The sequence below is a fragment of the Echinops telfairi genome, unplaced genomic scaffold (genome assembly GCF_000313985.2).
Source record: "Echinops telfairi isolate 266 unplaced genomic scaffold, ASM31398v2 ScPeMD7_23;HRSCAF=83, whole genome shotgun sequence".
NCBI classification, from domain to species: Eukaryota; Metazoa; Chordata; class Mammalia; order Afrosoricida; family Tenrecidae; genus Echinops; species Echinops telfairi.
Window position 1 is genome coordinate 79,355,263 of NW_022103920.1, and position 12,101 is coordinate 79,367,363.

The window sequence follows — 12,101 nt, forward strand, 5'->3', positions numbered from 1 at the left end:
GAGAGAGAGAGAGAGAGAGAGAGAGAGAGAGAGAGAGAGAGAGAGAGAGAGATAAATGCCAAGCAGAGTGTCTGGGTCTGGCCACCAGTGAGCTATTTATCTCAGTAGCACCTTCAAATGAGGTCATCAAGCTGCGAACGGATTGACAGGCTAGACTCCACCCCTTTGCTCTGAACAGTCTCAGATTGACACCGGATTATGTAACTACCACATCAGAGCAGGGTGACCTCATGCCCAAAGAAGACAGAGAAAGAAGGCAATATGAAAATAACTTCACCACAAGCAAGAAGACCACACCTGCTCTCTTCCAGGGAAAGCACACCCATGCTTTGGAAACCCCTCAATCCCCCTCTGTGCTCAGGACACCTACTCATTCTGACACGGATCATACAATACCTTCTCCTGGGAGCTGCCTCTGCGCTTCCTGTTCAGGATTAACTCTTCCTCTGCTAGACCTCAGGATGCCCCTCGAACTATTTTCTCCTCTTCCCACATCTCCGATCCCTCTCTGTTGTATTTGAATTAGATGTTTGCATGGCCTGGCTTCCCTGAGTAGTGCAAATAGTTAAGGGGCTCAGGTGCTAAATGAACCATTGGTGATTGGAGGTCCCTCAAAGGTCACTCAGACAAAAGGCCTGGCAACCTCCCTCAAAAACCAGCAGGTGAGAGCCCTACCGAGCTCGGTTCTAATCTGACACAGCACCACAGAGCCCACTCCATGCCAACTGAGACCTGGTACCACTGACCTGTGTGAGGTTGTCGAAACCCCTTTGGGGCAGAACTCATTTCACCATGGGTATTCGCCCCTAGCGTGGAACATAACGCCAAGTGCACAAATGAACTGCCGTCCAGTTCTTTCTGACTCACAGTGACCCTGTAGGACAGAGCAGATGCGCTCCTGAAGCGTCTCCAAGGCTGTCAACTGGGATGGGAAGAGACAGTGTCATCTCTCTCTCTCCAAGTAGCTGGAGGGTTCAAACTGCTGGCCCTGCAGTTAGCAGCGCAACACATAACGCACCATACTATCAGGTACCCAGTCAACCAAACTCAGGGAGACTGTGTCATACGGTGGATGACTGGACGCGTGGCCCAATACTATTCCCTGCAGCCGAGAGACTTGGTCCTTTTACTGTGCCCAGTGTGACAGGCAACGGTCCTCCAAGTGTCATTGTGTGTTCTGGGGACCTCTGGCCTTTCCTCAAAAATGTCCCAGGGACTCCGCAGGCCTAGACCGTTTTCTTATAACACTGAAATGTCCTTTGAGCTATTTGAGCTCATTCTCTCAAGCACATACATTGTTGTTTTCCACAAGCTATACCTCCAATCAAACTCGCTGCCACCGAGTCCGTCCCTGCCCCTGTAGGACAGAGCGGAACTACCTCTGTGGGATTCCAAGACAGTCGGTCTGTACGAGTGCAGAAAGCCTCCTCTCTCTCTGGTAGAGCAGCTGGTGGGTCCCAACTGCTGACCATGTGGGTTCCAGCCCAGCTCGTCACCAGGACAGGAGCAGATGTTAGAATCCAGCTGCTTCTATAAAGCACGGGACTAAAACATACAACAGTGCCATTCTGCTAAAAAACTGTGTACCGTGGCGGTGGTTTTTGGAAAAGGCATCTTTCATCAAAACAGTGTTGATAACATGTAATTGACTGATTATTATTAAAGAACGAAATGTTGCTTGTAGGTGTGGTCAAATGTATTCCGTCTCATAATGGCCCAGCGGAAGAGCGTAGAACTGCCCCCCAGACTCATCTGCATGGAGGCAGGCGACCAGGCTCTTTTCTTCGACAGAAACCCTGGGGCTGCAAACCGCTGACTCTTCGGTTAGCGGCTGAACTCGTTGAGCGCTCCTTACATGAGCACTTTGAAATTTCTTGGATTAAGATTTGATATACATCAATAGATATAACCCACATAAACTAAAGCCCTCTGAGGGCCTCAGTATTCTAAGAATGTAAAGGAGTTCTCATTTTTTTTCTTAATTGAGAACAGTTTTTATAAGGCATGGCCAGAGAGAGATTTCTCTCTGTTCATTAAAAAAAAAAAGAGGAAGACCTGAACAGGTTAAAACCGTTTCTGCCTCGCCCATTGCCCAGCTCCTTCCTGGCCTCGCGGCACTTCAACCCTGACAGAGAGCTAGTGACTTCCATTGAGACGCCGAGGCAGTGAGACAGAGAGACTTTGGAATCGTGGGATCTGGGTTTGAGCCGAGTGTTTCATCTTCCAGGTATGTGGTCCCTCTGTCTGTGTGCTCTATTCTGCACTGTCATACGGACCCCGGCTGTGTGTTTGGAAGACTGAATTATATAGGGAAAACCTAACCTCCCACTCTCTGTGGTAGGGACGGTTGTTGATCATTAATTCTTAGCCCCAGGCAGCTGCATGACCTAACAAACAAACAGCCGTCTCTGTGTGATTCTCAGCAATGTATTTCCCCCCAATACTCCCTTCTCTCTGTTAACCCCGCGTCTACAAACAGGTTATTCCTGAAGTACCTTCTTTGGTGCCAACCATCAAAATATAACCTCACCATCCTTTATACTCTACATACAGTTATGAGGCAGCAGAATGAACACTGAACACAGAGTCAAACAACCTGAGTCGAGTCTCATTTTCATGGTTTATTAGCTACATGACCTTAGCCAAGATGGCTTCACCTCTTTCAGCTGGTTTTATCATTGCTATATAAAACAGAGATAATAAAGCCCAATCCACAGGGTGGCTATAAAGGCTAAGGTAAATCATGCTTATGCAAACACCCTGCAAATTTTATAGAGCTATGTCTGAACCAGTGGCCATCAAGTCAAGCCCAGCTCACGGTGGCCCCTGTGTCAGCACAGAACTTTGCTCCCCGGGCTTTCGGTAGCTAGTGAAGTATGTACTGGCAAAGCAGGTCACCAGTGCCTTTCTTCTGAAGCTCCCTGGTGGGCTCAAACAACCAGCCTTCTGGTTAACTACTGAGCATGCTAACCATTTGCACCAGCCAAGGTTGGTTGGTTTCTCTCTCTCCCTCCCTCCCTCCCTCCGTCTGTCCCCCTCCCTCCCTCACTATTCTCAAACATGGCGCAAATGGTTAAACACTGGACTACTCATAGAAAAGGTGGCCGTGTGAACCTACCCCAAAGGACCTTAAGGCGCTCTGGTGCTGTCGTGGCTTGTGTTGGGCTTCAAGCCACAAGGTCAGCAGCTTAAGCTCACCAGTTGCTCCAAGAGAAGAAGATGAGGCTCCAGCTCTGGTAAACATTCACAGCCTTGGAAAACACAGTGGCAGCCTGTGCTCTGTCCTGCAGGGTCCCTGCAAGTGAGCAGGGGTTGGCTTTCTCTTGGGCGAGGCCCCTCAGGAAAGGGCAGTCTCCAGAAGGGCACAGCCTCATACACCCTCCAGAGCACAGTGAGTTCCGCGTTGCAGCATGGGGCCACTCACCAGGAGTCGGACGGACTTGATGGTTACCGGTTTAGCTATCAAGCCCTAGGTCTCAGTTGTTTTCGCTGAATATCATCTTGCCTGTATTCAGAATCGACCTTAAGTGAAAAAATTCCACAGTGAGTATTTAAAACGCACACCACCCCCTCACACACATATGCACGCGCGTCTACTGGGTGGAGATTTGCATGCATTTTTATAAGCGCACAAATGTTTTGAATGTTTTTGGGTGCGATCCCATAAATTTATCTGTTTTACAACTTTTTAGCAAGTCCATGTAAAAATAATCACTAAAGCTTATACCAGTGCATTATTGCTAAATAAGCATACTGAAAGGGGTTGATATGGATCAGAGCAGAAATGAACAGCTCTCTTAAAAATATTCCATGTTAAAAAAAAAAAAAATATATATATATATATATATATATATTCCATGCCACACTCATCTCTTTTCTCCTTTTGACCTTATCCCTTAGGAGGGAGTGCTAGAGGAGGAGACACTTGAAGCGATGATAATTCATAGCCGCCATTAACAGAGCCGTGAGCGGAATCTTTTATCTACAGGTGCTCTTTTAAGTCTATTTACTTAGCAGTGAGTGAAGCTGTTAGTCACGGAGTCACTGTTGAAATGTCAAGACCTTGTCAAGGAGGATGGAATCGGACTCCGTTCTCCAGTCAATCCCGTTTGGGTACAAGCTCACTGGGGCAATGCACAAACCTGTCATCTTTGACTGCTCTTTGGCTGCGAACATCCTGTGGACTGATGTCATTCGATCCTTCGAAACATTCTGTAACTTCCTCTTTGCATATGAGTTGGTTCTCTGCATAGTAGGCAAAACAGATAAACTGTAATTTTACAATTTCAGATCACAACTGATAATGTTTCACTTTTTAAAAATACTGATTTGAAACGTTCTCTCAGATACCATTTATAACACCCAGTAGCCACGGAATTTCATATTTACTTACCTAGGAGATTCGGACACTTAATATTCATAAAGCTTTTATTGTTTTCCTCCAAGTATCTGGACAAGATGCTTTGTAGATCTTTATTTTCAGTGTAGGCATTAGAAGAAAAGATAATGTGAATTTAAAATTCATGAAATTATATGAGACTTGGAACATTAAATGTTTATATGAATAAGTTACCTTCTTATCATATCTCCTCATGGTTTCTAATCCAGGAAACCTTAAGAACAGCTCTACCAGATGGCGGTCTCTCTGGCTAACTGACCCGGTTCAAATCCTGCCTCAGCTGTTTGGGAATCATGAGAAGTGAGGCAGGCCACAGCTTTGGCCTCAGTGCCCTCGTTTGTAAAACGGGTACAAGTAGGCCCGACCTCATAGGATTATGATAAGTAAATGAGTCATCAAAGCAAGGATGGTGAGACTTAGTCTCACTGACTCTGGACACATTATCAGGAAGGAACAGTCCCCAGAGAAGGGCATCGCGCTTGGTAGAGGATCGGTGACAAAGCAGCAGCCCCTGGAGGAGGGATGGCCCGTGGAAAACCATGGGCTCAGTGGTACCCATTGCTGGGGGGACAGGTGGAGCGAGGCAGTGTTTCGTCCTGTTGTTCCTAGGGGTGCTCTGTGAGTCAGAACTGACTCCATGGCACCTGACAACCAGGAGGACGTCACGAAACATAAGGCACTTAGAATAGTGCTGGCAGATCCAGCAGTATCCAGACGAGGTTCATTACTCTCTTTCATCTGAGAACCTCCTTAAATCATATGCAAAATGAAATGTGTGTACACTTTTCTGGCAGAAAGAGACGTCATCATCATCAGATTTGCACAGTAGGGAATCTAAGCCTCGAATCTTCTAAGACATTTGGGTGGAGGCAAACTTCCTAAGTGTGTGCATGTACAGCGAGACACAGGGAGACCCAAAGCAAAGACAGATGTGAGGGATCCCGTTTAAACTCAGAGGCATTGACTGTGAACTCAACTGCAGTTCAAATGCATGCCCTTTATCTTAGGGGACACCTAAGATAGCACCTCCACCAACACCCCCATACACACAAAGAAATAAACTTGAAACTGAGAAAAGGTGAATGCTCTGTGCTGGTCTTGGTGCAGTGGACCCACATCTGCTGGCAGAGAGAGGGACCTCCAGGGAGTCAGCCTGGGAAGGCGCAAAACAAATGGAAACCCAGCACTCTACCGACCCTAAACACGCCCTGAAGATGAAGTGACAATCGGCACAAGATCGGTTAGGTAGGAGAATGAGCCAAAATAAGGCGTTTACAGGAGAGGCAACTCTCCCTTTGCATTTCAGTCTTGCGTTTGGTTGTCTCTCCCAGCGGCACGGAGCCTCCGGGGGAAGAGAAAGACAGATGGGATGGCAGCAGCGTTGTGTGGCTGGGTTTTTCGGGAGCACTTACTAGAGAATTTATGACGCCTCGTAGTTACTCTTGGATGTGTATTTAAAATAATTTTCTGCCATGACAACAAATCATTGTCATAAAATCTCAACCCCTGACAAGAAGGCAGAGACGTTGCTTTTCAGGCTTTTCTGCCTTTTGGTTTCTATATTAACAACCTTCCGTAGCTACTCAACGCTCTAAATAATTGAAGGGCCTTGCTCAAAATCTACTTTATGATGGCTGGTTAAACAATGATTACTTCTTCCTTCTCCCTGGGAAAACTGGAAAGCTTCCTGGAATGGGGCCTTATCTGCCTGAAGACACACCTTTGGTTCACATTAGATATATTTGGACTTAAACTAGATCTCATGCTGGTTTTGCCTAGAGAGTCATAGGCATCAATGGTTAGTGTTTTGTTTTCTTCTTCCATGGTCTAGTCATGTATCATGTCTAAGAATCAAACAATCAGTCTCCACAGAGCAGCCGTCCTGTGCTCAGTAGCACCGTGGCTATGCATGTCGATGGGAAGATCCATTCCTTCCAGCAGCTTAGAAGCTAGTTTGGAGGGTCAAAAGCAGGCACACTTGGAAAAAGAGCAAGCAATGACATAGTCACTAAGCCCTCCCGTGTTCGATGGAGACGGAAAGACGACCACAAGGCCCCCAGGCCCTCTGCTACAGGGGCGTTCTTATTAGGAACTCGGTTGCGAGTTTGTAAGACTTACAGATCATCATTGCAGTTGCCATCATCGAGGAAGACCTCATGGCCGAGCTGCACTTTGAAGGATGAGAAGGATCTTGATCGGGAATGGGGAAGAACAAAATTACGGAAAGAAAAGAGTCCAGGGGTGCATGGCACAATGCCAGGGCTGTTGTTTGGGTAACAATTTCTGGGAGCGGTGCCCTTTGGCACTTGGCAGTGCACAGCCTACAGGGTCTGACCCATGAGCCCTGGGATGCGTACGGCTGGGGAGCAATAACATGTGGAGTAGTGGAAAGCAAATATGCCAGGGTTCATGGGCAAGGATGTGGAGAGCCTTGAACGTCAGGCGGAGGACATCGGAAGGTGCATGGTAAGCTGAAACATGCTTTATGAAGGTGAGCCCAGAAATGGAGGCAGACGTGGAATATTGAGATCTAAGTTCAAGAGGCCACCTGGGAGGTATTAGTGACATGGAAGAGGTGATGACAACTTAGGCCTGGAGGAATCTAAGCAGGAAAAAGAGGAAAGAGGTGAGTCATAGTCAGGCAAAAATCAACAAGATGATGGGAGATTGGAGATGAAAGAGAGGATTCAGGAAAGTATAGTACGTGCTCTCAACTAGTTGCCTAAATCCAGTGTTGGTGCTCAGTGGCTAGTCTAGAATAATAAAGAAACCTCACACCTTCAGTCTAAGACTCACTCGACATTATTAAACAAACAAGCATTTAACACTTTTTTCCCAAAGCAAATTCAGGGGAACTAAACAAGGGCTTTTGTGCTTATTCATCGCTGCCTCCTTTTGCATCAGGTCCAAACCAATACCCCAGCAGGTTGCTAGGCGAAATTATCTTACAAAACATGTTTAAACCACACACCAGATTAAGGCCCTCGTCATTTTACAGAATGACCTACTTCAAAGAAAGTCCATTCAAATGTAATGGATGGATTTATGTGGGTTAGCAGATTTACTCAAAGCCCATTTAAAATCTTCCCTCCATATAATACTTTAATCAATTCATAGGGGAGGCTTTTCTAAATTATTAGGTGGCAAATAGTAGAGTACCACACAATTTCTTTCTTTCTTTTTACTGGTGAATGGGCAGAGGGCAAGTAAGTCCGTCGAAATGCACAGAGAGGCAGCCACAGCCCTTTCCGAATGTGACGCTGGCCCGGAGCCCTCAGGAATGATCTCAGAGCATTCACTGCTGATTAAAGACTAAGGTGGGCTCTTGAATGTTTCATATAAGTCCCCTAAGCCAGCAATCCACCTTCGGATGTATGCACTAATGTAAGGGATTCACAAAAGACACAACAAAGCAACAGCTTCGGTGACAAAACCTTTCAAAAAGAGACGAAGACCAGGGTTCTTGCCAGTGAAATAGCCAAATAGCCGAGGAGGGCAAAACGCTTGCTCAGGTTGGGGTTGATGAACACACTCCTTTATAGGCTGATCCCAGAGCAGGGCTCATTCCAAAACACAGGGCTTGGGTGTAAATGGTTTGCAAGAGAGTTAAGGGGGCCCAGAATGCTGAAAATTACTTAACTTGAAGGGTCCTCATCCCTGCTCTCCACCATCTCTGGAAACACCTAGCATTTCACTCCTGGAATCAGTAACTAAAGGAGACGAGGCTTCAGGCCAGCTTATGTTTCGCCAACGTTTGACCACATATTATCGGACTGCCTGGACTGTTCTTGGAAAAAATAAGGTTGGTTCTGTCATAGTGAATTGGGCTTCTATTTAGAATCAAACTTCCCAGCAGTTACTGTGAAAAGCTGCCCCTTATGTGTCAACCAGGGTGCAGTATAGCACCGATGAAACATACAATACTCCTCAGGTTCTTTGAAGCTTCCTCACCCCCACTATTGTGACCCCAGTCCTGCTTTTCCGTTCCGGCTAGTCATGGACACAGGCACAGATGAGAGCTCAGGACACACGGAGTCCAGGTCAGATAAACCCCTCAGGAAGAGAAATGGGAGTAGCGATACCAGGAGGGGAGGAAGGGGGAACTGATCACAATGATCAACGATGCCTACTCCCCCTCCCCAGGGGGATGAACAACAGAAACGTGGGTGAAGAGAGAGCAGTTGGTGTAAGATATGAAAACAATAATTTATAATTTATTAAGAGCATTACAAGTGGGGGGGGAGCTGATACCAAGGGCCCCAATAGAAAGTAAATGTTTAGAAAATGATGATGGCAACATAGGTACAAATATACTTAATACAATTGATGTATGAAATGTTATAAGAGCTCTAAGAGCTCCCAATAAACTGAGTAAGGAAAAAAGGAGAACAAAAAAGGAAAATACATCTAGTCTGTGTTGGGTTCTTTCTCATGTCTCTGCCTCTCATGTCCCATGTCTCCAGTTCAGACTGGTACAGCGGTGAGCAGTGAGCGATGGTCATCATAAAGGGGATGAGTGGGATTGGCCCAGTGATTGTTTCAGAGAAATAAATACATTCATCAACTTAAAAAAAATAGAAAAGAAAATCTGCCCTTTAGGACACTTTTGTCTTGTTCACAAGACAATCTTTTAAAGTCATGCAATACTGATGCAAGCACACTTACCCAATAAATGCCATAAGAGTACAAGCTAATAAAAGCCAGTACGCACTGGGCTTTCGTGTTATGGAGGATAAATGCAGAGTGGCTGATTTGGGGCAAACGTATTCACGTGAGGCTACAAGCTGGACGGTGAGCGCACCCTTCCCTGCCGGGGGAGGCTACACCAGTTCACTGGAAGATGAACTAACTGACTCTAGGAAGAAGCTGATGCAATGTGTCAGGTCGTTAAATTAGAAACCGCAGCAGCAGCAGGGTCTTTAAACAGGGTCTCCTGAGTTCACACGGCAGCCAGAGAGCACATTATCTTGGTGCTAGTTCCCCCAGAATCACGCCCTGAAAAGGATTCTGGGGCCAATCATTTGCGTGGGAGGCGCACCTAGGCTCACCAATAGGGCAGTGGGCAAAGAACTTGCACAGGGATAGGGGAGGATGCCAACAAGCGACACACCACTTGGGTAAGTGGAGTTTAGTCCTCCTGGAGGGCCCTAGAAACCAGCTGAGAACATGCCCCTCAGAGTTGGCGCATTTGAAGGTAAGGGGGCTAGGTACTGATACTCTCACTCTCCTCGCTCCGTGGGCATCAAGTCTCTGGGACTTCCAGTCTGCCCTAAGCATTGTCAGAGTGAGGTCCTGTTAGGTAGCTAGAGGCAGAAATCAGGGGTTGTCCCACTACATGCTAAGGCCTCCCTCCCCCCTTTACAGGAAGTTGGAAGCCGATCAAGGCTAGAGGGCATGCACGGATTCAGGCCTTTGAGACAGGAAACCAGTACATGGGCCCCAATCTAGGCCAGGTGGGCTTAATTCAGCCAATGGGGTCAACCAGTAGTGTTGACCATGCCTCCCGGATGAGGGCCCTGAAAAGCCAGAATTGGGAACCCACCCTCCTCTTTTCCAGCTCCTCCTCCTCTGTGCAATGGCTTCTCTGGCCTCAGGTTGCCACGTGTGGGTGTGAAGTACCCTGATTCCTCCATCCTTTATAAACACTCACTTGGACCACAAACCAGGCTTCCGAGTGAATTCTTTCTCATCTGGAGTCAAGAATCGAGGTCTTCCTCATCCCAGGAACTGAACAGTTCTGCCACCAAAGAGAGAAACCTCCATTCCTAGAAATGCTCCAGTCTGGTTGGTGGGTCCTACCCTGGTGAGGGCCCAGGTGATGTGGGCAGGGCCCGGCAGAACCAGTCACATAACTCTTCCTCAATAATTATCCTAGATACAAGGGGCTTCCAAAAGTTCATGGAAAAACGGATCAAACGCTGCTGCTGGTGGAAGGAAGGGTGATTGGAAGGGTGATTGCTCACAGGAGAAAGATGGGGCAATAGGCTTCCATGAAGATCCCAACATGGAAAGCCCTCTGGGACCAGGTCTACTCTGTCCTCTGAAGTCGTTCTGAGTCGAAATGGATTCAACTGCAGCTGGTGTACGAGGCCAGGAGACGAGAGTTTCAAGGCAAAGTGCTCTGTCTCCCCAGAGAATGTGTTCTCCCATTGCCCTCCGGCCGATGTCCATTTTCTTCTTCCTGAAGTTTCATAGCTGCAAAGAGGCTAAGGGGCAAAGGACAGATGGAGAGGGATGAGCCCATTCATCACTTAAATTTGTACATGCTTGTGTTAGGAAGGAAAACCTGCATTCGTGTGGTTCATACAAACAACTGTCGTTGACAGTGAAAACGCATGCAGCATTCTAACTGTTGCCTTACGTTGGGAGATAACAGGGATGGGCTCCTTAGGACCTCAGCCCATGCAGTGAGGATCACCTCCCACACGAGCCCCTGGGGGTGTGGGGAGCCCAGGTGGCACAGTGGCGATGCGTTGGGCTGTGCTGGGAAAGGAAGAACAGTTTAGAAGAGCCGACCTGCATTCGATCCATCAGGTGCGGGAGCTAAGAAATCCACACCTAGTCAGTGAGAGGGCCAGTATGAATATGGATCAACTCGATGGCAGCAGTCGGTGGGGCTATATGATTCTAGCCATTAAACAGAAGAGAAAACTTGGGTTTCCACCAACGAAGTAACTGTTATTTTTAGTTCTCTATTACAGCAACTTAATGTCTTCTAATATATTATGAAGCTGAACTTCATTTATCCTGCAATTTTAAACTTTAATTCAATTTAAGTATTTGAGGTATATATTGTCTAATATAATCTATTAGACAATTAGCTCAGCCTTGGGGGAAGGGTGGGAGAGTGGGGTAATACAAACATGAATAACTCTTTGGGCCTGTCCCCAAGAGTTTGAAAATGTTAAAGGAGAAGTTAAGAACCACACTAATGGAACCAGCAATAGAATCAGTGCCAGTACAAAGCATCATGAGAACTTGGGCAAAGTAAGGGGTACACTTTTTTAGTTCTAGGCGAGAACTAGTACAAAGCATGCCAGTACAAAGCATCATGAGAACTTGGGCAAAGTAAGGGGTACACTTTTTTAGTTCTAGGCGAGAACTAGAAACCAAAGTGGGTATTTGAACAGAGCACACTTCAGTGTGGGGCATGGACATAGACAGGTTCACCTGGAACCCTGCATTCTTCAACAGCATGAGTTCAAATAGTTGAATCAGAGAATTAGAGGCCTGCATCTTGGAGGCTGTCCATGGGGAGCGTTAATGTTTGAGAGGGCAGGGGCGGTGAATTATTTATTGTGGCTTATGTTAGGCAGGGTTCTCTAAAGAAACAAAACCAGAAAGCTAATAATTTTACATATATTTATATAGATAGATAGACAACATAAGAAATAAACAGTTAATTAAATTATAAAGCAGTACAACTCAGTGCAACTCACTCCCATGAGACAGTTGTGAGACACTGACAGTCCTTCAGATCTTGAGGGCTGCCAGGTAGTCCTCTGTAGAACAATTCAGGCTACCCGGGCACAACAGCAAACAGTAAGGCAGGCCACCAACAGTCAGTCAGGTCACCAACAGTCAGTCCCCAGCTCAAGAGATGTAAATTCCAATAGCATGGTGAAGCAGGTCTTGAAGGAACCTCAAATTACAGTGACACAGTCCACGGGTTAGGTGTCCCACAGGTAGTGTAGCTTGCAAA

At 46.7% G+C, this 12,101-nt stretch overlaps 1 protein-coding gene across 1 annotated transcript in view; it reads right to left on the bottom strand.

Annotated features, from left to right (window-relative positions):
* LOC123521527 (tubulin alpha-2 chain-like) overlaps nt 1-12,101 on the bottom strand; it is a 370,965-nt gene that overhangs the window by 133,527 nt on the left and 225,337 nt on the right. Inside the window, exons 3-4 of the mRNA XM_045288659.1 lie at nt 4,394-4,471; nt 4,143-4,245 (exon numbers count right to left, since the gene is read on the bottom strand). Of these exons, the coding sequence (XP_045144594.1) occupies nt 4,143-4,245; nt 4,394-4,471 (181 nt within the window). The remainder of the gene's footprint in view (nt 1-4,142; nt 4,246-4,393; nt 4,472-12,101) is intronic.